Source organism: Pithys albifrons, chromosome 2 (genome assembly GCF_047495875.1).
Source record: "Pithys albifrons albifrons isolate INPA30051 chromosome 2, PitAlb_v1, whole genome shotgun sequence".
NCBI lineage: Eukaryota > Metazoa > Chordata > Aves > Passeriformes > Thamnophilidae > Pithys > Pithys albifrons.
In genome coordinates this window covers 58,884,727-58,909,917 of record NC_092459.1, presented here as the reverse complement: position 1 = coordinate 58,909,917, position 25,191 = coordinate 58,884,727, and the positions used below count along the sequence as shown (strand labels likewise).

The following is a 25,191-nucleotide window of genomic DNA, read 5'->3' as shown; positions in this document are numbered from 1 at the left end:
TAGATTGGGAACATATGTTGAGTGCTAGCTAAACTGACTGTGGTCATAGAATGCCTAGCTTAAAAATACAACAAAAGGTTGGGTGTGCATGAGAGCTCTGAGGAACCCATCACTAATGAAATCAAAGGCAAAAGTATTAAAGCATTTTCCTCATTTTAATGGAGGGAGAAATACTTCACCTGTTTAGATGCTTCAAAATTCTGCTCGGTATCTACTTGCAACTTTAGCTGTCTCAGTAGTTTCATCCTTTTCCACCCCTGCAAGCCCAGACTTGGCTGGGAGTGCTTGTAGCACCCATTTGTTACAGTGTTTAGATCTCAGCTCCCACAAAAGACCCCAGCAGTTCAGAGTGAATAAATTCCCCAGGTCTTCCCTGAAAACTGCAGTCTCTGCTGGTACATACCACACCTTTCAAGGCCCTTTCTTAGTTCTGTTTCTTTGCTTCATCAGGAACTGTGAAATAACTTTAGACAAAACCAAGGCATCATTTATTTTGCATTTGCATCTTTATTCTACAACACAAGCAACATAAATAGTTTATACCTTTTGTTTTAAAATATTTCCATTTCAGAATTCAATCAGAATAAAATATACACAAAATACAATTTGCAAGCCAGCTGACAGTGACTGCCTGACCACTGGACACCCAAGGACCATACAAAGCTAGCGGCACAACAGGACGCAGCAGACACAGGGAGGTGTTTTTCTAAAGAAGAGCAGAAAGGTAGAAGGAGGAAACATGGATGAGAACAAGGAATTGCAGCTAGGTATGAAATCAGCAGAAGGTACCCCAAGTAAGCATTTGCTTGACAAGGCAATTTATAGTCTCTCATAAAAAGTATTGGCTCCTCCTGAATATACAGCTAGAGAGATTAAGTCCTGGGAATCATGTTTTGTGGTAAAATGCTTTCTATGGCAGCCATCATCATGGAAATAAAATTTTATTTAATTTTCAAACAGAAAAAGCGTAGATCTTTGGCACAATGGAGTGTCCACTCCCTTTGGCTTGCTTTCAGTTCTAGTTGAAGGGTCCGCAGAAGTATGTTTGCAGTCTCACAAATAAAGGCAAAAAGTAGGGAGGGGAAGGGGCAGAGAACACAAAGTGGAGGGAACTGAAAGAAGGTGCTTGCTGCTGTCATTGCATACTTTTCATCTCTTGCTGCCATCTGCACCAGCAAACAGTGGGCAGTACTGCGCTCTGTCACCACCATGCTCTGCCCTTCCTGACTATTCTCCCTTTGGTATCTGCAGAGTGGGGGGCTCAGGAGCCACATCCTGCTTGTGGAGGTGATATTTGTCCCTTGCTTTAACCTGTGTACCTGTGCCTCTCTGCTAGCTCAGTTCTCTTGCTTCAGCATGCCACTCCAACACAGCCCAGAGGAACCAAATGCATGGGTAGGAAACAGGGCCCTGGTGCTCCATGGTATTTAGATGAAATTTATGGAAGTACATAAATGACTTTCTGGAAAATGGGATGCTGCAGTGAAAGGATTGAAATAGATCCTGTTGCCATGTTTCTTAACCAAAAATGCTTTCCATAAACCCTGTTTCAGTGTGGCAGTGGAGACTATGCAAACCTCAACTTGTGATTTTGCCAAAAGTTGGAATTTGAGGGATCTGATTCCACAGGCAAGATCATTATTGCAATAATCCAGGATCATACAGTGCAGCTCCACTAATAACCACAGAATTAGGGCATTTCTTCTTCCCTCTGCTTTTAGTTTTCAGACCTCTGAGCACTAAGTGAAAAGACTAATGCATACTTAGGTTGTGTGTGGTTTTAGTTTTTCTTTTTAAACAGCCAGCACTGCATGTTTGGCCAAAGCTAATTGTTTAATATGATATTAGTTAGTGTCACATACAAAGTATATGTTCTGAGGGGAATTAGTGGAAACATCAGAAAAAGGATATATGACTTCTTCCTTGCAGCTGCACAACTTCCTGGAGTCCCAGGCGTGTTGCTGGTGAGGGCCACTAAGAGATCCCACTCGAAATAGGGAGGCTCAGTGAAGAGGGATCACTAGCTGCCAGATGCTGTTTTCTACATTGCATAAAATCCAACATTTGTGCTTCTGTGCTGTGGTAACTTGGTCCTTTACACTATAAAAAAACCCCTAACTGTATTTCCTGTCATATGCCATGATTAGCCCTGTACACAAGTCTTTCCATAAATTACTATAACTGGAGTAATGCTTAAACATGATCTTAGTACAAAAGCAAAAAAAAAAAACAAACTAGAAAGCACTTCACTTTTTTTGTGAATGAAAACAATTTAGCAATGAGAAATGGCATTTCTAGAATGGATTGCTAAAGGTGACAATGGCCAAACCACATGCCCAATTTCTCAATTGGCTTCTACACAGATGAGGAGCAAGGTAAAAAATAAATCACTGTGGCTTACTTGGGTCAGCCTCCTACATGCTAATACTGGATCTGTGCAAAAGTGAAGGCTCTACTTTTGCAGCACTGGTATGATGGGATTATGTGCTGGTTTTTGTGGATTTTTCAAGCAGGAGCTGGATAGAGGACAGCTGCAGAAAAGGTGATATGAGAAACTGTACAGGACTTCCCCCTTCCTGAGAACTTGTGAACCCGTATGTAGGGATTTAAGGATTCAAGGACAGAGTCCTTAGTATTAAAAATATCCAGGTACTTAACTACATTGATTTCAAAAACTTTGGCACTTTAAATGTGGGCCTAAGCTGTAAAGAAAGGTACAAAGTGCAGGCAGCACATGGAGCTGGACCTCTCTACTTGCTATCTTGTTTGCCACTTGGTTTCATGCTGGTCCTGTGCTGAACTCTGACATGTGGCAGTGGTATATCACTCTTAGAGCTCCTTTTCTTATTTACAGAAGGATTTTTGTATTCCAACCAGAACACACAATCATAGTGTTTCCTAGATAGTAGAGCCTCCTCTGTGGTTTCAGGTGATTTCACTGGTACTGCTATTAACTTTAGTTCTTCAGTGTAATTTAGGGATTTGCTTTAGTTTTAGATCACTGCCATAAGGCTCTGCATCCATTCAAGGCATTTATAATGAAAACCAGCGGAGCTGGCTGTTTTGCACATGGTTTATTATTCTGATTTCTTTTGTTGCCTAACTAATGTACTGCTTTAAAAACAGTCCTTGATAGATGCCCAATAAAAACTATCACAAATAATATAACCACTCTTGTACTCTACCTAAAGATGTATAAGAAAGGCACGGCAACAGAAATCAAACTGTGTTACTACTCTCCAAAGGCTAATCTAACCTGTTCCCAAGAAGCATTAGAACTATTGGGAGAAAATTGACAATTGAAAAAATTGTTAAATTAGTCAATTTATAAAGTCAGTTTAGGTTGTAGGAAAGAGTTGTTTTTATGGAATTTTTATGGCCTTTAACCAATTTAGCAAAGGGAAGTTTTAAAAGAAAGGGAAAGAGCAACTGATGCTGCAGAAACTTATGGGACAAATATTCCCTGCACAAGTCTAGCAGATGACAAATGCGAAGTAGACAATGGAGAGAAAAGGCAGGAGGATAGTGGCAGACTCTTTGTAAACACAGCAGCTTGGGTGATGGCTCTTGAGTGGAGCCTCTTGGCTCCCTCTGTTTTTCTAGGTTTACAATGATAAAAGCAGTTATTTGTGCAAAATCTGGGCCAGATACAAAGAGATGACATTTTTAGAATGCTTTGGAGCATGGACTGAAGCTGTATATTTAGTTGGTATGCACATTTTAAAGATCTTGGCAGAACAGCATTAAGGTGTCACCCAAGATTAAAATCAACTTATTTTCAACACATTATTTCAATTCTAATCAACAAATTAGGTGGCATGGGAGTTTGAGATGGAATGTCCCGGGGCTGTGACATAACTTGTGCAGTGAGGTAACCCTTTGCTGTATCTAGTGTGAAGAGCATCACATATGCATTTCACAACACAACAGTCAATCCTTCCCCTTCTCCTCCCTCTTACTAATAACAGCAAATTGCAGTAGTCCCTATAGGAGTGCTGCACATATGTGAATGTACCTCCATGAGCATCTGTCCCTTTCTATTTACAGGAGCAGACAAGAAATGGGAGAGAAACAGGAAAGATATCTCCCTTTCAGACTATTTTCTATCTGTCTTCAGCTCAATGTGAAGTGATAGACTACATTTAACAACAGTAATAAGGGTGTTCCTGGCTACAGCAGCTCTATATAAGCAAACATAAATTTCCAGTGGAATCACAGCCAAAGTGTGGCTTAAACTGGAATACTTTGCCCCTACTCTGCTCAGTTGAATGCTGGATACTGGCACATGCTGGTATTTGCTCTGTGGTGTGTCTTCCCCACAGCTTCCCAGGAAACAGCAAAACAAATTTCCCTTTTGCCCTTAGGGGGAATTAGACATGTGAAAAGATGCTCAGCTGTAGGCATAGCTGAAGAGGCAGCCACTACAGAGAGGGTAGCTTGACACTGCCTTTCTCTTCAAGCAATACTCCACAAGAGCAATGAAAGGATGAATAGTCTGTGCTTGGTTCACCAATTTTAGACCTGGGATACTTTATCTACACCAAATGCGATCAGACTTCAAAGGCTCTTCTTGGAGCAAAATAAATTTCCATTTTCTCTAGTGAGTGATGCATATGGTACTGCACTAGCCTTCAGTTGGCTACCCTCTCTTGTGCTAGTTTTTGAAGGGGAAATGTTACCTTAAAAAGTGTCACCTTCTTACTTGTACAGCCCTATCTTTTCCCCAGTTTGCATTTATTTACTTATTCATTTAAATTACATAGGCTTACTGACCTGGTTTGACATCCACATCACAGTTGCACTCACAGCTAATTCCAAGTGTGGAAGTTTCTTGTGGCTCCCACTGTTGCAAATTTCAATGAAAATGAAAGCTACTGGAATGTATCACCCCTTCAGGTACTGGCCTGATTTAGTGGCAGTTTCTGGGTTCTGGGGCCCCATGCCAGACACTTGAACAGACTCATGTTTTGCTTTCTTTGCAAGTGTGAGTGAGGAACACACAATCTCAAATGAATGATATAAATCAACAAGCTCATTGTTTCTCAATTTATGACCAACAAATAGGCAATTAACGAACTCCAAATACTTCTTTGCTGTATACCTTGAATGCCTTTTGTCCTTTGCAACAGAGCACAGCTTGTTTTAAATGATGATATCGTAAACTCGACCCACTCTTCCCAGCCATTCCCGTACTGCCTGTCGGACACGGATATCTGTCACATGGCAAGTCAGCTGGCTGATACAGGGGAACACTGCTGGCTGCAGGGCTGTGAAAGTTTGGTCTGGCAGGGCCTGAATCTGGTTGAGAACTGTCAGCACCATGTTGGTCCATGCCTATAAACAAATTGAACATAAAAAAGACTCTTTAGAAGACCTTTCTAAACAGATGAGGCCATTGGTTGAGGCCGAAAATCAGATATTTGGTGGCTACAGCCTCATGAAGAGGACTGAGTAATACCAGCATATTAATTTAATGTTTACTGGGTTTTCCTAATTTGCATTCAATACTCTAAGTTATTGTTTGACTTTGTATTTCAAGTATCATGCTCACACTTCATCACCTTTTTTTATCCCACAGTGAACAAAGCCTGTCAATTTTGATGCTTTCACTGATTTGTTCACTTAGACATGCAAGCAACAAGTTTCTGTTTAGGAACAGAGCCCATTATTTTTGCTCTAGAATTAACAAAAAAACCCTTAAGTACAAAAGCATTTTGACAAGGAGCATGGCGTTTTCAACAGCCTTAAGTGAGCTAGAGGCCTCAGCAGTAAGCAGTGAGTTTGCTGTAGGTTATTAGTTCTTAGGATTAAATGCAGCTTTAACCCAAGTCATAGAAACACTCTTGAAAGTTGAACTAGTATATACTGATAACACTTCCCTGAAGACTGACTTTCTTCTAATAGGACAGAATCATGTTTTTATCAGTACCAGCTGCTGCAAGATCCAGTGCTCACCATGAGGACTTCCTTATATAAAAAGGCATTTAATTAAAAGATTACAATAAAATCAATTAAAAATACATATAGGTATTTTTTAATTTATTGCTATTATTATTAGCATTCTACAAGAATGTCTTACCTGTATCTGGGCTTCAGCATCCCTAACAGATATATTCAGGGAGCTGACTGTGGATCCTGAGCGTGGTCTCTTCTCTTGTCTCAAGATCTCTGGACCAGCACTGAATGAATGCCTCATTTGACCTTGATCTATAAGATGTTGTGGCCGCTGCAGTATGGGTGAGTCTGGCCCTCTTGAACCCAGAAGCTCCCCTTTCTTTTCCACTTTGACCTCTTTGGTGAAGGATGTCATGGCCTGTTGCTGCTTTCTCTTCTTGTATTCTGTCATGAGCTTGGAGATGGTTTTGTCAGTGGCTATGGTGTAGATCTTGTTGCCAGCACTCTCCCACCACTCTTTTTTCTTGGTTTGCTCTTTTTTCTCTGGTTTAGGACTTAAGGGTGGGGGGAGCAGCAAAATTTCTCCACTCCCTCCTCGAGGTGTCAGGCTGTCTCCCAGTTGGTCCCTGATTTGACTCCGGTCATCCTCCGATGGTGTGTCCTTTCCAGATAGACCTCCAGTTGATGGGGTGGAGGTTTCTGAGTAAAAAGATGGTAAAATGAAGAAAGAGTCACCTTTGAACACTGGAGGCTCCTCTACATTGTTCTCCAGGTCCAGATGCATCTGGATATAGTTGTTGCACAGTTCCATGCAGAGCTTATGAAGCCTCTTGATTAGCCACCCCCAGTCTGCATTGCTGACAGGCTGTACACTCAGAGATGGTATTCGAGCCCTCCACTGCCTCTTCTCCTTCCCTCGTGGGGGACTGACTTGGGCAGTTTCTTCAAAAATGTCTTCATCTTCTGAAGAACACTGCTGTGATGAGTCTGTGCTTCTCTCATCATCTTCAAAGAGGATCTTTTTCACTTGCTCTGCAGTGATGTTCTCCTGGTTTGTAAGGATTGCACAAACCAAGGCATGGAAGTAGATGTTGAAGCTCATTGCTGACTGACGATACAAATTGGCAGCTCCACTAATGCCAGACACTTTTTTCAGCAAACACTTCAACCCAGGTCTGGTGTCAAACTCTCTTGCTGTTCTGTAGGAGTCCAGCAGTAAGTCAAAGATGACAGCCAGATTTTGCATGGAGATGTACCTGAGAAAACCAGCCATCTTGTTTTCTGGTATTTGTATTGTCATTTTGTCCTCCAAGTTCGAAGGGCCTTTCACAAATTCTTCCAATAAGATGTCATATAAATTCTGGAGCAGTACTTGGTGGGACAGCAAGCTCACCACTATTGTCCTGAAAGGAATACTTGGTAAACCAAGCATGGGAAGGAAAAAAATCACAGAATATTAATATGCTGCATTGCGCTTTTACTGGGACTACAGGACTACTTTATATTCTGGAAGTACAAATGAAAGGCCAAATTTTCACAGCCTTGTTAAAAAAAAAAAGTGGAGAAAGATAAAGCTGTTTAAAATAGTCTTTCAGCTACTCCTTCAAATACTCTCCTAGACTGGTTAAGCAAAAGTAACTGTTCACAGCAAACACACTAAAGGCACTTGTGTAGAGGTGGTATTAAAACAAAGCTCTATTAGATTTTTGTCCTTTTCTCCAGTGTCTGACACCAAGAGATTAAATGTTCTGGGGTTTAATTTTTTAGCACCTGCAAGTATGCATAATATTTCAGTCTGCTATAACTGAGGAATTTGTTAAAACAAGTTATTTCTCCACTGGCATGTCAGACAACCTTAACTTGGCAATGACAAACTGAGGCCAAAACTAGTTTACTACTTGGTTTCCATTTCCACTAATGCCAAGAATATTTCTTAAAAATAGACAACAAAGAGCCAACCAGCCAATAAACAAACTAGTACAGAAACAGAAGTGGTGCAATGCAGCATGCAAAGAAGATGGTATCTGGCTGAAGGCACATTTCACTTCTTGCTCTTAAGACCAACGAGGCTGGCATGGAAATACCTATTCCTAACCCTGTTTCTCACATATAATACTGGGTATTCTTAGCTGTGCTCCTGTTAGAGAGATGCTGGGAGTTGTTCCAGCCCTCATTAATTTTTGATTTGCACAGGCAAATTCCTCCAATCAAAATTTTCAGATCATTCACCACCAAGTAACACTCGGACACTTTACAGGCAAGTAAGGCTTGGAAGAAAGGTTGGACACTGTTGTTGTTTGGTATCTCACGGATTTAAAATTATACAGTGTGAAACCTATCTTAAGGCCTTTAAAAAAAAGCAGCAATGTTATAAAGAGAGCTGATGGACATAGCAATACTTGTTTTGATGCAGGGAACTATGATGGGTTGTGTTTTAATTTGCATGGCTGTCAAGCAAGGAAGAGATTTTTCAGTTTGCTTGCAATACTTAAGTTTTTGGTCTAAGTCAAAGTAAATCTTCAGGTAACATGAGAAGTTCATTTGTAGACCTTTAATTTTTTGTTGCAAAAATTATTCCACTTCCATTAAAAAACTTCCAAAACTGGTTGGGAATACCAAAAAAAGAGTCTAATTTTAATGTGGGTTTTTTTTGAGAAATCATATCAAAACTCATTTTTGAGAATGAATCATTGGAAAAAAAAAAGTTTAGACTCTTCTTCTTGGATTAAGTTACTCATGTCAGTTTGCTTACCATAACACACCTATCAGTGCTGATACATCAGCAAAATTTATCTGACAGTGCTAAAATCTTGATGAGCTCTTCCTGGGGAAGTAGTTTTCTGCTATAAAAATCATTAGAGACTTTGACTCAGAAAAGCTCTTTCAAGCATGTATAAAGTTAAATGAGAGCTTGCAGTGATTTCAAGCAACTAATCCTGTTTCAAAAGCAGGGTCAAGAATGAAGGAGATCTGCTTTCCTTGTAATAGCCAAAAAAGCAATTTACAAGGACAGTGCAAAGTACTGCTCAATCCCAAAAGAAACTAGTACAGCAATATAGGCAAAAACACAATGCCAAAGCTGGTTAAGGATAGTATTTTCTTATTCTGCCCAAAGTTTCAAACTGAAATATATGATTATTTTTTAGGAAGAAGAAAAGCTCCCTTACCCCAGCTTCCTGTGAAACGATGCAGCATTAAGGAAACAAAAGCAAAAGGGAGAAGAGAAACCCTGCTAAGGTTAAAGTAAAACTTTTGAAAGGCCACAGTTACTGGCATGCATGACTGGCACATTACTGCACTGCTGTAGCACATAATATGAAAACAGTGGCACATTCAACTTTTAAGCTGTGTTTTGGTGAAAAAATGAGCATTGCTGTGGTAACACTTGCCTATCAGCACATATGCTTTTTGCAGTTGTTCTAGACAAAGTGCATTGTTATAGCATTCAGAGTTTGTATTAATTGCAAGCTTTCATTTATTTATTTGTCTAAAGACAAGCAAGACCCACACTACCTTTATGAACAGAGCCTGTTAGAGTGCATGACCTTATGTGCTGTGAGAAGTGAGTATTCCAGCCTTTTGCTTTGCATTCATTATAACAAGCAGAATGATCTGCTAACCTTTGAATAAAGAAGATACTTTCCCACTACAAAGGAAGGGTTTAGACTGTGATCTCAAGCTTTCTTCATCTCTGCATGAGGCAACAAGAGCATCTGCTGCTGGGGGAAACATCTGTACAGCAATGTAAGAATAGAGACACCTTGTATGGTCTTTCTTCCTGTTCAGCCAAAGAAGGACCATCACATTCTGGCTCCTTGTTGCAAGCAATAGTTTGGATTTGAATGAGACTTCCTGAAGTGGTACAGAAGTAGGTTTGGTATCTTGTAAAAGACAATTTCATGCCATGTATTTCATACTTTGCAATACAAACACAAACCCTGAATGCAAAATTCTGATTCTTGGCCCTACTGATATTACAGCAATTGTTTAAACAACCAAGTGCAAGCAAAAAGAAATATTCTTTGACAGGATCAGATTGTCATGTAAATGCATGAATTTCTGAGGTGGTAACGTAATAGAAGGGCTTCCACAAAAATAAAATGCCAAGCAAAAACAATGTTCCCTAGCTCAGTATGTTGACAGTTTTTCGCAGCTTTGGATGTGGTCTCTTCAAAGTACACTGTTCCAGCTTATCCATGAACTTTTTCTACCTTTATTGAGAAATACTGAATTTAAAAGACCATTAGTGAAGCAGATACTGCATTTTCTAGGTATCATTACAAACATGACAGTGTCACAAAACCTAATTTGATCAGTGTATTAATTTTTTTTTAATGAGCTCTAGGGAGAGGTTGGTTTGCCAGGCTCAGTTCACATCCCTGTATGTCTGGAAACATTTTGATCTTGCTTTTAATGACACAGTATTTTCCTGAGAAGATACTTTACCTTCTCTGGCTATGCCCATTTGGTTTCTTATCTGGTGGCAGGTCAATGATGAGCACACATGACTGGGCATGTTCAAACCCTTCCTTGTTGCTAGGAGTCTTTGGGGAGCATTGAGTCTCCAGCATGAAGACCTAGAAAACAAGTTACATAGAAGAATCAGTTTAGCACTTGCACTGGGTCCTTGGGGGTGCCTGAGAGTAGGATTCCCTGCATTGTGAAAGATCTGTCATACTCAATTTTACAGTAAGAGAGAGAATGCAAGGTATCCCCCCATGCAGACCTTCCCTGGAGCATGCTGGCTTGGTAAAACAGCCTCAGAGCACTGAGGTACCTCCAGACATCCAGCACAGTGCAGGGCAAAGGACAGACATATTTTGCTTTGAACTTGTATAAGGCATAGTACCAAAAGCTAAAACAAGGTTTCTGCTGTCTGTACACTACTATGAAAAAATACCAATTACAGTAGAGACAAGACCTCTATTGCACCTAGAAAGGTAATGTATGTAATTCTTTGTGTGTGTGTGTCACGGTTTAACCACAGCCAGCAACTAAGAACCTCACAGCCCCTCACCACACCCCACAGCCCATCCCCCTCAAGGGTGGGGAGGAGAATCAGGGAAAAGAAAAAGTATAATCCATGGGTTGAAACAGGAATGGTTTAACAATTTAAATAAAACAATAATAACAACAACCACCACAAAAATGGAGGAAACAAAGAAAGAGGGAAATTAACTTGCACAGTACAGTGGCTCACTGAAGGATGCCCAGCCTGTTCCTGAGCAGTGATTAGCCCCGTCTAGCCAACTGCCCCCCATTTACATGCTATGCAGAACACACTATAGTATGGAATATCCCTTAGGCTAGTGTCCATCAATGTCCCCCCAGCCTCCTTGTGTACCTCCTCACTGGCAAAGCATGGAAAACTGAAGAGTCCTTGACTTACAGTAAGCACTGTGCAACAACAACTAAAACATCCATGTGTTATCAACATTATTCTCATACTAAATTCAAACCACAGCACTGTACCACCTACTAGGGAGAAAATTAACTCCTTGCCAGCTAAAACCAGGACAGTGGAAAATGGGGAAACAACTCTCAGTTGTTGTAGCTTTGTTTTGTAGCTTCATAGTTATGGCAAATGACCACTGAAAAGGACTCAGGGAGTGCCACTGATAGAATCTACAAGAAAAATATAAATGCCACATTCTCTGCTTTCTTGATTTCTGCATCTTTAAAACTTAATTTAAAACACTGTCTGCCACTGCCACATTATCTGTGATCACCAGTCCTGGTCTGTTTGTTCCAGATTTTCACACAGCATCAGGGTATGATTTATCAAGTCAGAAATTGATATAAAACATCTGTTGGTTTTAATCTGGTTGCTTTCTGATGCTGAAACTGTCATATGGTATTTACAGTTTTACGGTTCCTTGCAGGTCATTAAGTTCAGTCTTCTGTATTTCAAAGAACTTGTTCCATATAAATACTTTCATAAAATGAATAACTTCCATTGTAGCCAAAAGGACCCTAAGAATGTTGTCTTCAAATTTGCTTTGCTGATTAGAAGTTAGTGGCGAATTTTAAATCATTTGTTAAATGTCAGCATTATCCTCTAGTTTGCAGCAACTCTTTTTCTTCTCTACAACATATACCTAGGTATTTATAGAGAAAAAAAATCTGCATTTCTCTATAAACACTGGTTTGATGGGTTAAACAAATCTTGTTTTCCTAGTTTCATATACCCATCTCTGTTCTAGTGCATTTTTTGTCCTTTGAATTTGTCAGTCTTTAACAGAGTAATCAGAAATGTATAAGACATTCTAGGTGAGGATTCATGGTGACATGTTTCTCTATCAGTAACGTTTCCACTGATGTATGCTAATATTGTCATTTTAAAAACTACATTACACAATAGGTTCATCATCAGTCCTCCTCAGGTATCCATGTATCTTTCCCCACCCTAGGCATTCCTAATCCCTCCTACAGAGGAACAGTTTTTAGGTTTCATTCTTCTGGGGTTTTTTTTTGAATACTGCTGTTAGACAAATAAATGTTAGTCTGGTGATGAGGAATTCTTTGCCTGTAGGGTTTGTGAGGAAGGTGGGGGTGAAAATTTACTTTCATAAAGAAAAGCTCCAAGTTTAAAAGGTTCTCTTGCTACCCCTGAAACATCCATCAGTACCTGTTGTGCCATGGCTCTGATTCTCCAGTACTCTGCTTCAGCACTTGGCGAGAGGGAGGGGGCTGCCACCTTCACTTCACATGCATCTCCGCTAAAGCTTTCAGAACCACTGTGGAAATAGCCCAACAGGTTCTATAGAGAGACACAACATGAGACTTTCACTGTGCGTTAAACAAGTCAGTGACTGTAGTGATGTCCAGCCTGTTTGTGTGAAAAACAAGATTCAGAGTGACCTGTTCCATTACCATCAGTTGGTCACCTGCCATTTAGCAATTTATATCTGACATAAAGGCACTACAGCTTCTTATGTACTCTGGCCTGTCAGGACCTAACAGGACTTTTTGTTTACAGAACAGCCAATGAGTTGAAAACTAATCTATATGGAGCATACAGCTGCAGGATTAAGTAAGCAACATTGTCTTCTGTCTAGTTTTAGTCAATACAGAGGAAGAAATTGATCGAAAGGGACGTTTTCACCTACTGAACTCTTCTAATTTCATACTGGCAAGGCAATTTAAAATAAGTTAACTACTAGTGTTGTCTGTATGATTGGAAAAACTGGTTTCAATCTCCATTGTTAATCTATGCTTCATTGTGAATTGACAAATTAACAAAAGCTATCACATAATCCTTATGCTTTTTTCCTGACTCTATACATGAAAACTTGCCTGAAGAAGAAAACGCCTGTCAAAAATTAGTGAGTCTATAGTGTGTTTACATTTTGACTGTCAGCGAAAAGACAGTTTTACCTTTACTGGCTCCAGAGTGGCAGAGAACGCATCCTGCAAGGCACAACATGCAAGCCTCCACATCTCTTCGGTAAAAACAGGCCCTGCTGTCACTAACACATACCTGTAAGGACACAGGAAAATGTTACCATGTTCAAGAAGGAACTAGACAATTCTTACTTGTAAAAGGAGAAGGCTGAAAATCCCCATCTCTGGAAGAGTTCAAGGCCAGGCTGGATGGGGCTTTGAGCAACATAGTCTCATGGAAGGTGTCCCTGCCCCTGGCAGGGGAGTTGAAACTAGGGGATCTTTAAGGTCCCGTCCAACCCAAACCATTCTATGAAAATAGAACAAAAGGCTTATTTAGTAGCTAGTCAATGTTACCCAGTCTTCTCAGTTGTTATCCTGACCTATTTTTGTAATTACACTGCAGTTTTTACCTTTATTCTCCTTTGCTTCTCCTTTTTAAGTAGTCATCTTGCCACAAGAACCACACATTGTCTAACTATATAAATTCAGTGCTTATTTTGATTATGACTGTAATAACCTGAAGATTGTGAAAGATATTTATTACCTCTAAAGATCTGTGAATTCCAATGGAAAATTCCTTGATTGTTTTTGTCAAGGATCAATGATTGACTAACTATATATAAGTAATATACAAGTGCTTTTTATACAAATCATACATATAGTAATGTATAAAATCACAGGTTCTGAAGCACACTGAAAAAAGCAGGAAAAGGCTAGTCTAAAATTCATTATTCAAATAACAAGAGGTAAGATATACTGTGGACATCTTTTGAGATGTTGACCAACTTAATCAGTCCACAAGTTCTTCAAAGACATAGATATCTTTTTTTGAATATGGTAAGAGTGAACAGAGTGGGTTACCTGATACAAGAGCAGCCAACTCTGGAAATAATTTCTGTTGGTTCTGCTACACAGGCTACCAGCAACTTGAAAAGATCTTTCAGCATAGTATTGATCATATTTTCATAACCAATATCTATAAGGAACAGACAGAGACTCGTCTTAACATAGTTGCCTTTTTATTATAATTAAACAGTCTTGCTACACTTACTGCTATTCAGAGAATATGCAAACCCAAGTTCTTTTAATGCAGCTATTGAAACATGCATTGCATCAAGCTGAAATAAGAACATTTCTTTTGATATTAACAATATAAAATAGCTGGACTTAAGTGGTATAGGAGAAATTCTCTTAAATCTTGTTTCCGTTGTTCTCGTTCTTTAAGATCAAAGTCTTTGTATCTTCTTTTGGAAACTATGCTAAAGACTATGGTGATTTAATTTCAAAGATAGCCCCGCTCCAAGCAGGAGGCTGGACTAAACTTTCATAAGTCCCTTACAATTTCTTTTCCCATAATTCTAAACCCTATAAAGAATGACAAAAAAAATCCTGAACAGAAATCTTTAACCCTCCTACTTGTTTTATGCTTGCACAACCAAAAAAGCAGCCAAACCATCTCCACAAGTAGCTGTCAGTAACTTGTCACCAATGACAGTAGATGCGACAGCATAATGACATACATACCTGAGTGTATGAAATTTTGAATATGCTCCACTACAAGTTCACAGGAAAGGCCAATGGCATGCTTGAAATTAGCAGATGCTACATCCCAGTAAGAATGGTCACCATGGCTGCGATGGAGCCAAAGAGACATCGTGGGAAGAAGAAGATGTACAACTGCATAAATGCCAAATCCTGGTCCTTAAAATAAACACAATGATTGTTGTATATTTTTGCTTACAAAGCCTACATGCTCAGTAAATTTGGTAAATTATTCCAAGCTAAATGGGGTAATGCTAAAGAAAGGAGGTTCTGAAACTTTTTTTGTGGGATGAGAATGGTAAGTACTTTGGATCTAGTTGTGAGGTACTATATGAACATTTAACCAACTGTTTACTTGCAATCTCTCCCAGCAAGTCTGCAGGATTATGTAATTTTCTCTTTCCATTTCCTAGACACCAAGCAAACATTTTCTGTAGCTAGGACACTGATAAAGTGTACCACACCTCTCTATTTGTGCAATAAATTTAAGAATACGCTCAATATATTCTTACAAGATGCCTTTTGTCAACAGAACAATGTACTAACTGGAACACCAAATCAACTCTAAGAAAATCCCTTACTACTAGAGAATGTCTCTGTGCAGTTTTGGTTGGCATAAGTAACACACTTTACAGAAGAGGTTTAGGATTCTAAAAAGTTTGGGTCAGGACTCCACTAGCTCACATTTTATGAAACTCTTTTATTACCAGGTATCTTGGCAACGTCCCTCAGCAGTTCAAAGAGCAGATCCAAAGTGGGAGGCTGGTGCTGACGGGGACAGTTGGATATGGCAGTTGTTAATTCTTCCAGCAGAATAATCCAGACATTGATAAGGCCTACAAGTAAAGAAATATTAAAAATCACAAGTGAGATACTGCATTGACCATAGGTGAGACTTGCCCTCAGAAAGTGATAGAAGATAATAAATTAATTAACTTAAAGATCAGGGGTTCTTGCATGTTCACTTTCTTGCATGTTCACTGTTGCTGTGTAATGGCAGTAGTGCTGTGAAGGTTACCTGAGTTCAGAAGGCATAAGGCTGCATTCTTCTATCACTTGGCTCCACATAGATCTAGTTCATCAAACACCTGATTAATCCACAACCTATATAAACCCACACAAATAATCAAGAGACAAATGCTGCTTGTTTTTTTCTGGAGGTCATAGAGCTTTATATGGACTTCAGAAATTCACTATTTATTTCAACACATCACAGGACATAAGTTTGGAAATGTTTAAACAATTATTCTTTATCTTTCTAGACTGTAACTAAATACTTATGGGTTTTTTTCTGTTAAGGCAGGCCTGTCAATAACAACCTTAAAAGGTTTTCACTCCTTTACTTCAGCTGTTGTCAAGAAAGTATTTTTGTGTTAAGGCTCAGAAACACACACTAGTTGTATCATGAGTATCAGGATAATGAAAATAATTGTTCCTTAAAATACTGCTGCCTTGTACTAACAGAAGGGTTGCATTTTTCTCATGTATGTATCTTTACATAAAGAAGGTGACATGATCTGAACTTCCCAAGTTCTGTGTGCACACGCTTGTGTGCGTGTGCGGACAACAGGGAGACAAACTGTGAAGTTTTTCCTCCATTTTGCTTTCAGCAGTTGGCAAAATTTACAGCAACATGTGGAAGAAGCAATTGATTAATTCTGCATTTACTGTTTTCAATGCACTTACCAGTGTCATCATCGAAGTCAGAAAGGATGCACTCAATACCATCCTCACTGCTGGCTGACTGTTCTTGTGCTCTTCGGGGCAAGTTAACCAGCCGGCCACTGAGAAAGATGGGTTTCAAGGGCATTTTATAGATTTTGGCTAACAACTTGGGGAGGGTGGTGGAGAGAAAAAGAGAAGATAAAGATATACTTGAAAGTTCGTAAAAGCTATCACATACAAGACAGGTATGTAAAATAAAATAGAAGCTATGAAAACACAATTAGAGGCCAGAAGTTCATTGACAAGTAAAGGGTTGCAGCTGAAAGAGAGGGGGAGCAGTAATTTAAGTAACACATTTCTGAGAAAGGAGTGTGCTCTCTCCTTGCTCATGAAGGGCAAATGTTGCAACTCACTGATTGAATTATGACTTATGAAACTCCATTAGTTGCAAACAAAATACATTGAAGCTCTGAAGGACTAAGTAAACGCTGATAACCTGTACAGGTTTACTACAGAGCTTAATTGCCTGGGCTGTCCATTACACAACAAATACAAACAGTAGAACTGTGCTATAGCTGGGACTCTACCAGCATTTTATCAGGTCTTTCTAAAGTAAACAATGTATTTGCAATATATAAACAGTATTTATTTTTTCAGGCATTCCTGTTCTTCTTCTGCTAGTAAGTTAAAAGGTATAACAAGATATAAATGACTGCTTCTTTTAATAAGGACTGCTTCTTTTAATCCTTACTGAGGTTTGAAAGGATGAGGAATAGTGATATGGTACAAATACTGTGTAGACAGAACTTACACTGGATATACACTATTTTTTTTAAGGTGAACAAGAAAGCAAATAGAGTTTGATAAGTCTGCTTTTTATTATTCTAAGCTGCCTTATTCTTCCCTTCTCCTCTCAGTCTATGTACTGAATCCACCCATGATCTCTGAATTTAGATATTAAGTCCTTTCAGCAATGGTAATATCCATTGTTGTGCATTTGTCCTGTACCCAGAAAAAACATGGCTAGGGTCCAACAAAAAGACCTGCAGATACTATAGAAATACACTCAACATTATAAAATCAGACAAAAATTGTCCAGATAACCCTGGATAATAAAATGTGCTGTGTGCAAGGAGATTACAGCATTCTAATTGTCAGAAATTTGCCCTGAGCTTCAGGTATGCTTTCACAGTACAGATAAGCTGCTTCTGTGTTTCAGAGGGTGTAATCTGTTGCTCCTAAAATCTGAGATTTCTCAAGTTATTGTGAGGTTTGGTTTGGTTTTGGAGGGCTTTTTGGTTAGTTTTGGGGTGTTTTGTCTTTCATTCCCAACGCTGTTTGCAGTTACTATTTAAATAAGAACTAATTTAGCTGTCAATATATTACTACTATGTTTTGATCATTCACATTTTTCCACGTGATCCTTGGGTGTGAGCGCTTTTATCTCATCAGTTTTCCTACTGCTAACTAGCTGACAAATATGATATTCCCTCAGATATAGCCACTGTCCCATTTGGCAGTGCAGGTTATTGCCATCAGGGGCACCCGCAGACTCTGGTTCATGCAAATTATCTCATGACTGATGTAAAGCCTGCAGATTAAAACTGTCTCCTAGGACGGGTTAGTGCCTGTACAAGATTGTTCACCATACCTGAGAACATCTCCTGAGGTAATCAAGTGCAGGAAGGCACAAGTCTGTAGATGCAGATCCTGATCCTGACACACAGTCACCCATCTCCTTACAATCTACTTCCCCTGGGGACAGGAAAGACAGCATTGCAAATGACAGAAGAATGGAAACAAACATAGCATTTGTTTTCCTCTTTTATTCAGTTATGCCCTAATAGCTGAACAGAATTTAGAAAACGTGCTTTGCTTTTCTTCTTACATGACAACAACGTGACCTCCACACGAGGAATACAGTAGTATTGGTCATAGCTTGTACACAAACTTCTGTATGAATAAATGCTTCAATAAACATATGCCTATTTAATAACTCTTTAGTAAAGACTTTGTGAGTTCTAATAATCATACTTTATATTATCTACCATATTGACTCCACTTTCTTCCATGGGTGTAGCATTAACTTGCTCATATTCTATTCATTTTCTTTGTTCAATTACTATACTATTTTTTTCTATTCATTTGTACTCCAGTGGCCTGGAAAATTCTTATACCACAAGTTCTTCCTTATAGTTTATTTACAGCTTAAATACACCATTTTATACTTTTTGCTACTATATTTCCATCTGCTGTCTAATTCAGGTGTTAAGCCTCACGGTTTCCACTGTATGATATATATCCTCATGCTGTAGTGACTCCTTATTCTCCTTTCACTATTTTTATTTGCTTTTTCTGTGGCTTTAACTATTCCTTCCACAATGTATTTTGAAGTTTTGTCTACTATGGAGATCAGCCAAGTCAGCCAGTGAAGTTTGAATCCTTTAGATTTATACTATAATGCACATAGTATGGTATTATATTTGCTGAAGTATCCCAATACTCCTACTACCATTAATAGAAAAAAAATCTTGCTTTTTGACATGTGATCACAAAGGGGTCAAAATTATCTCATGGAACTAAGAAACCTAAAGAACCATAAGATAAGCTTCTGAACTCTCCAGAAGAAACATGAGTTCCCTTCATTCGTATCAGACATGCAAGTTTATTTCTCTTTTATAGTAATAACTGCAACTGCAGTCCATCATCACAAGCTGAATTCTGCCCCCATTGAAATGGCTGGTGAAATAGTGTAGTAAGACAAAATCAACATTAAAGACTAGATCTGTTGCAGTTAGTTGGTTCATTTATATCAAAGGGAGTTAGTCAGACATGGAAACCTCTGTGAATAAATATACATACAGAATCCAAAAGTCCCATTTTACCACTAATTAGAAATTCTGTAATTTACATAACCAAAATCCCCCATCATAGTCACAGTTCAATGAAAAGTGTCAATTCAAGGCAAGTATGGGGGCAGAACAACTCAGCCTTTGTTCTGAATTTTGGTGAAACACCACAATTACTCTGCAGGTTCACCTTGACACCCTCAGTAATGTAACACAAGCACTAATCAAAGGGACAGATGGTGTTAGTACCAGTGATCTTCCAGAAAGTTTGGCAGGCTTTCATTCAGCAGGGTATATGCCAAACTACTGCTGCTGAGGTGCGCAAGGGTAGAAAGGAGACATCTGCCTTTGAACTCTGAATGTAAAACATACCCTGTTCTGTTGCAGTCAATCCATAGGGTCTCTGCACAATGCAAGGCCATTTCTGCAATTTTGAAGGGTTTGGGTTTGTTTGGGTTTTTTATTATTAAAATAAATGTATGCAAGTCCTTCTGCAAACTAAGATCAGATGAAGCAGATACTTAATAGTGAGATTCATCTTTGTTGCTATAAAAACTTGAAGTACTAAGAGTACTAAAAATGTTTCTCAGCTAATCCCTTCCCTTGATTTTTTTAAAGCACTTGACACTCAACTTCTTCATTGCCTCTCTCCTTCCTACTATAGAAGTATTACATAACTCAATTATCCTCTTCTACAGGATCAAGTTGACATATCATGACTTAATAGGAAAAGAAAATATTTACCCAGTCCTTTGACAAACTTCATAAGGCACATAATATAACTGGTGGCAGCATTGGCAAAGACCTGGATGCTGTCTGTGTTTAGAAATGCTTCAAAGACATCAAACACTGGAGCCTGGCGTTTTCCTGTGGAAATAACAAGATGAGAACTCTTCCCCACTCCATATAAAAATAATTTTCCAATGTTTTTTAACGATTTAACTGAATCCGTAGAATCTTTTCTTTTCTGGGCAGAGACAGAAATGATCCTAAAAGTAAAACTTTCTCTTGCACCTGAGGCAACTTGTGTAGCTTTCATAGGAAGTGATACAAACTCCCTCCTTTGCCTAATCTATTACAGCTTGTGCCTGTCCAAATGGTAAGAGCAGCCTTGAGCTTGAGCTCAGGTCAGTAGCAAATACTTCTGTTTGGTAGAGGTTTCTGTTTAATTTATGGTTTAGTTTTTGATAACTGCCAAGGTGACATCAATCACATAGAAAACTATTCAGACTATACAGTAACCAAATAGCCTTGCTTTTCCTAAGAAGATCATCAGTCTTCAAATGCTGTGTACACCTGCCTTCAGCCATCAATCAGAGCAGATTCCAAAACAAAATTTAGGAGAAAAAACACTTCCCTTACACGTGACTTGTAACATTTAAAATACCTTCTAATGGGGCAAAAGAACAGAATGAAGTTATTTTCCCCATATTATCCTGTTTCCATACAAGCAAACATCTCAGAAGGATGCGTCATCTTATGTCAAATGTGGTCGGTCTGCAATACCACTAGCAATCTGAAACCTTGTGACTATAAGTGTCTGGACAAGCACTTGCCCAGATTATCACACTAAATTACCCTGATGTATAAGAGCACTGGGTTTCACACAATAAGGAAGACAGTCCACATGATACATGCTGGTTTTATACAGTCTGCTTTCCTTTCTCTAGCAGACAGTGACAAGCGCTCAGCCAAGCTCAGTATGTCTGCACTACAGTCTTGCTCCAAATTATTCAAGTAGGTTTGAAGCATTTCTTTCTCATTCTACTTACCTGTCAGAATCTAGAGGATGAAAAGTCAGAACAATACCTGTTTTCCCTCCCACCCCAACTAATAAGTCAGACACTTGAGTATTGCAATGCCACTGTTCAGTTAGGGGATTTAAATGTATTGAGTTACTGAGTTGGTTCCTGTGTCCCCCAGGGAATCTAAAGTACATATGTGTCCTAGTTCAGCAGGAGGGACCAGCTAACCCTGTGTGGGGGTGATCAAAGCTGTGTATTCTACCCCCTCTATTCATTCCCCAAGGACAATGGGCCATTAGCAGCAGCTGCCCAGGGAGCCATTATCACTTCACACCCAGCCTGAGGGGGCGGAGCTGCTAATGGGCCATCAACAGCTCAACACCCCCTGGCTCCCAGAGTTAATCACCCATTGTGTGAGTCCCCGCCCAGGGGGAGGGACTGAGTGCTCCCTGAGGGTACATAAGGGGTGGGTAAGAAGACCTCAGGAACCTCTCGTCGGATCCAGAGCAGCAGCAGGACCTTGACAGGAGGAGATCACTGCTCTCGCCCAGACCACAGCCCTCGCCTGCACCAACAGGTTTTTCTTTTCCTTTTGCTCTGGACTTGGGGGAACCACAGGGGTCTCAGCACAAGGGCAAACAAACCCCCTTGGGTTTGTGCCCCAGGACACTGGGTTATACTGCTGGGGTTTTGTGAGTTGAAAGCAATCTACCTTGTGTGTCAGTGTTGTTATTGTAATATTATTATTAAATTTTAGGTCTGACTTATAATCTCTCTCGTGGTGAGTTCATTTCCCCTGCTGGTTCACCTTTAAACCAGCACATCTTTTGGCGCCCAACGTGGGGCCACGAGAGAGAAGTCAGAATTACAATTTCATTTTGTGTATTTGGATACAGAAACTCCCTGACTACCATTCTGCTTGATGTATTCATGTGGATGGTGTATCTGGGCCTGTTCATATTTCGACACATGGGGAACCATGTGCCTATTTTGATGCTCTCTTTAATACCAGGGAGAAGGATCAAAATTGCTTTATTAATATACTATGTTTATGTTGTCATAACATCAGAAGCAATGAATTTCATTGTGAATGTATATTCAGTCTGGTCTGCCTGTCCTGGTTTGGGTTGTTACCTCTGGGGTCTCATTAAAAATAGCACCCAGACTGCGGGGAAAACAGGCGGAGATGGTTACTTCCACCTTTTCACCTCTGCTACAACAATCATTGAAAAAATTGAGCTTCCTTTTGATGTTAGGGACAGCATAATCCTACTGTTAGTGCTGTTAGTGTTGCTTTGTTTCCTCTGTACTGTATACACCATGTTTAGGGTCAGAACTGGGCTTTCTAAGGAGACTTGCTGGAGGCCTGCCCTGGGAGCAGATGATGTTGAGTGGCACGGGAAGTGGGAAGATATGGGCCAGTATTTGGAGACCTTCTCTCCCCAAATGATCTGGAAATTCACCCCAGAACAACTGCAGGACCCTGCCAAAATGCTAAGCTATGTGAAAGGAAGATGCTCTGGTAGTCCCAGAGAGGTGCAGCTCACAGCAACCTGCTGGGCCCTGGCCACTGCCTACCGCACACTGCTTGGTGTGGTACAGCATCATCAGGAGGAGGAGAAAAGGAGCAAATCCACAGGCACCATGTCCACCCAAAACACGGCTGAGTCAGAGAGGAAGAGAGATACATCAACCAGCAGCATGTCCACCCAGACCATGACTGAGCCAGAGAGGAAGAGAGATACATCAACCAGCACCATGTCCACCCAAACCATGGCCGAGTCAGAGAGAAGAGACACATCAACCAGCACCATGCCCACACAAACCACAGCTGAGCCAGAGAGAAAGGGAAACAAATCAACCAGCACCATGTCCACACAAACCATGGAGGAGCCAGAAGGACAACAGAAACCGATAGCAGTTGCCCCTGTCCAGAAAAGAAAATCAAAGACCAAATCAGTTCGTATAGCGCATGATGAGGAAGAGTCAGGACCTTCATCTCAAGCAGAAGAAATGGAGCCAGAAATAATCACCCAGTCCCTATCCCTGGGAGAGCTGCGTGAGCTCCGGAGAGAGTTCACACGACAGGCAAATGAGTCCATCTTGACCTGGCTACTTCGAATCTGGGATGCTGCAGCCAATGATACAATTCTAGATGGGAGTGAGGCGAGGCAGCTGGGATCCCTTTCTCGAGATGTTGTCATTGATCAGGGCATTGGAAAGAGACAGGAAACTCTCAGCCTCTGGCGGCGACTGTTGTAAAGCGTGAGGGAGAGATATCTTTGTAAGGAGGACCTCCACGTACAGCAAGGACAGTGGAACACGATGGAACAAGGTATCCGGTGCTTAAGGGAATTAGCCGTACTGGAGATCATCTTTTCAGAGGATGAGAGATTCCCTAAAAGTCCAGATGGTGTCCAGTGCACATCCCAGATGTGGTTAAAATTTGCACGACTTGGGCCAGAAATGTATTCTCGCTACCTTGCAACATTGCAGTGGAGAGAGGGAGAAGACAAGGTGGGTGCACTGGTCAGCAAACTCAGGATTTATGAAGACACTGTCACTGCTCCATTATGAGCCCACGTCTCGGCTGTGGAAACAAAACTGGCTGAACTGGAAGAGAAGATTAAGGAAGGACTCTTCCATATCTCTCCAGAACAAACGAGAGTCTCTGCCATCAGAAGCAGGCGTCTTCCAGCTAAGGAGAAAGGGTACACTCCACGCGGCAATCTGTGGTTTTACCTCCATGAGCATGGAGAAGATATGAGGAAGTGGGATGGGAAACCCACCTCTTCCTTAGCAGCTCGGGTACGTGAATTGCAAAGAGGCACAACTAACACAGGGAATTCTTCAAGGTTGAAGGCTGCTCCGGTCTCTCGTGGGCAAGGCTCCAGACAGTATAGGAATGATGATGTTATGCCCGATCCTCTTGAAGGAACCTCCTGGTCATATTCACAGGGAGAGCGCAGTGAATACCATGACCAGAACTAGGGGGGCCCTGCCTCTAGTCAGGTAGAGGAGAGGGACAATCGGGTTTATTGGACTGTGTGGATTCGGTGGCCTGGCTCATCAGACCCACAGAAATACAAAGCTTTAGTGGACACTGGCGCACAATGCCATCAGGATACGTCGGGGCAGAATCCATCTCTATTTCTGGGGTGACAGGGGGATCCCAACAGCTGACTGTACTGGAAGCTGAAGTCAGCTTGACTGGGAAGGAATGGCATAGACACCCCATTGTGACTGGTCCAGAAGCCCCATGTATCCTTGGCATAGACTACCTGAGGAATGGATATTTCAAAGACCCAAAGGGACTGTGTTGGGCCTTTGGCATAGCTGCTGTGGAGACAGAGGAAATCAGACAGCTGAGCACCTTGCCTGGCCTCTCAGAGGACCCTTCTGCTGTGGGACTGCTGAAAGTTGAAGAACAATTGGTACCGCTGGCCACAGCCACGGTGCACCGTCGGCAATACCGCACTGACCGAGACTCTGTGACCCCCATACACAAGATGATTCGTGAGCTGGAGAGCCAAGGGGTGGTCAGCAAGACTCACTCACCCTTTAATAGCCCCATATGGCCAGTACGAAAGTCCAGTGGAGAGTGGAGGCTGACGGTGGATTACCGTGGTCTCAATGAGGTCACACCCCCCCTGAGTGCCGCTGTGCCGGACATGCTGGAGCTTCAGTATGAGCTGGAGTCCAAGGCAGCCAAGTGGTATGCCACCATCGACATTGCCAATGCCTTTTTCTCCATTCTGTTGGCAGCAGAGTGCAGGCCGCAGTTCGCTTTCACCTGGAAGGGGGTGCAGTACACCTGGAATCGACTGCCCCAGGGGTGGAAACACAGTCCCACCATTTGCCATGGACTGATCCAGACTGCATTGGAAAAGGGTGAGGCTCCAGAACATCTACAGTACATCGATGACATCATTGTGTGGGGGAACACAGCAGGGGAGGTTTTTGAGAAAGGAAAGAAGATAATCCAGATTCTCCTAAGAGCTGGCTTTGCCATTAAACAAAGTAAGGTCAAGGGACCTGCTCAGGAAATTCAGTTCCTAGGAGTGAAGTGGCAAGACGGGCGTCGTCAGATTCCAACAGAGGTGATCAAC

General features: G+C 40.8%; 1 protein-coding gene across 4 annotated transcripts in view; it reads right to left on the bottom strand.

Annotated features, from left to right (window-relative positions):
• Positions 1–486: 486 nt before the first annotated feature.
• ARFGEF3 (ARFGEF family member 3) overlaps positions 487–25,191 on the bottom strand; it is a 93,743-nt gene continuing 69,038 nt past the window's right edge. For all 4 annotated transcript variants that reach the window (XM_071549164.1, XM_071549167.1, XM_071549165.1 and 1 more), the window contains 11 exons: positions 20,082–20,204; positions 18,140–18,243; positions 16,510–16,654; positions 15,531–15,659; positions 14,806–14,982; positions 14,143–14,257; positions 13,273–13,375; positions 12,524–12,655; positions 10,342–10,472; positions 6,080–7,310; positions 487–5,334 (listed from right to left, as the gene is read on the bottom strand). In XM_071549164.1, the coding sequence (XP_071405265.1) occupies positions 5,143–5,334; positions 6,080–7,310; positions 10,342–10,472; positions 12,524–12,655; positions 13,273–13,375; positions 14,143–14,257; positions 14,806–14,982; positions 15,531–15,659; positions 16,510–16,654; positions 18,140–18,243; positions 20,082–20,204 (2,582 nt within the window). In that variant the 3' untranslated portion in view covers positions 487–5,142. The remainder of the gene's footprint in view (positions 5,335–6,079; positions 7,311–10,341; positions 10,473–12,523; positions 12,656–13,272; positions 13,376–14,142; positions 14,258–14,805; positions 14,983–15,530; positions 15,660–16,509; positions 16,655–18,139; positions 18,244–20,081; positions 20,205–25,191) is intronic.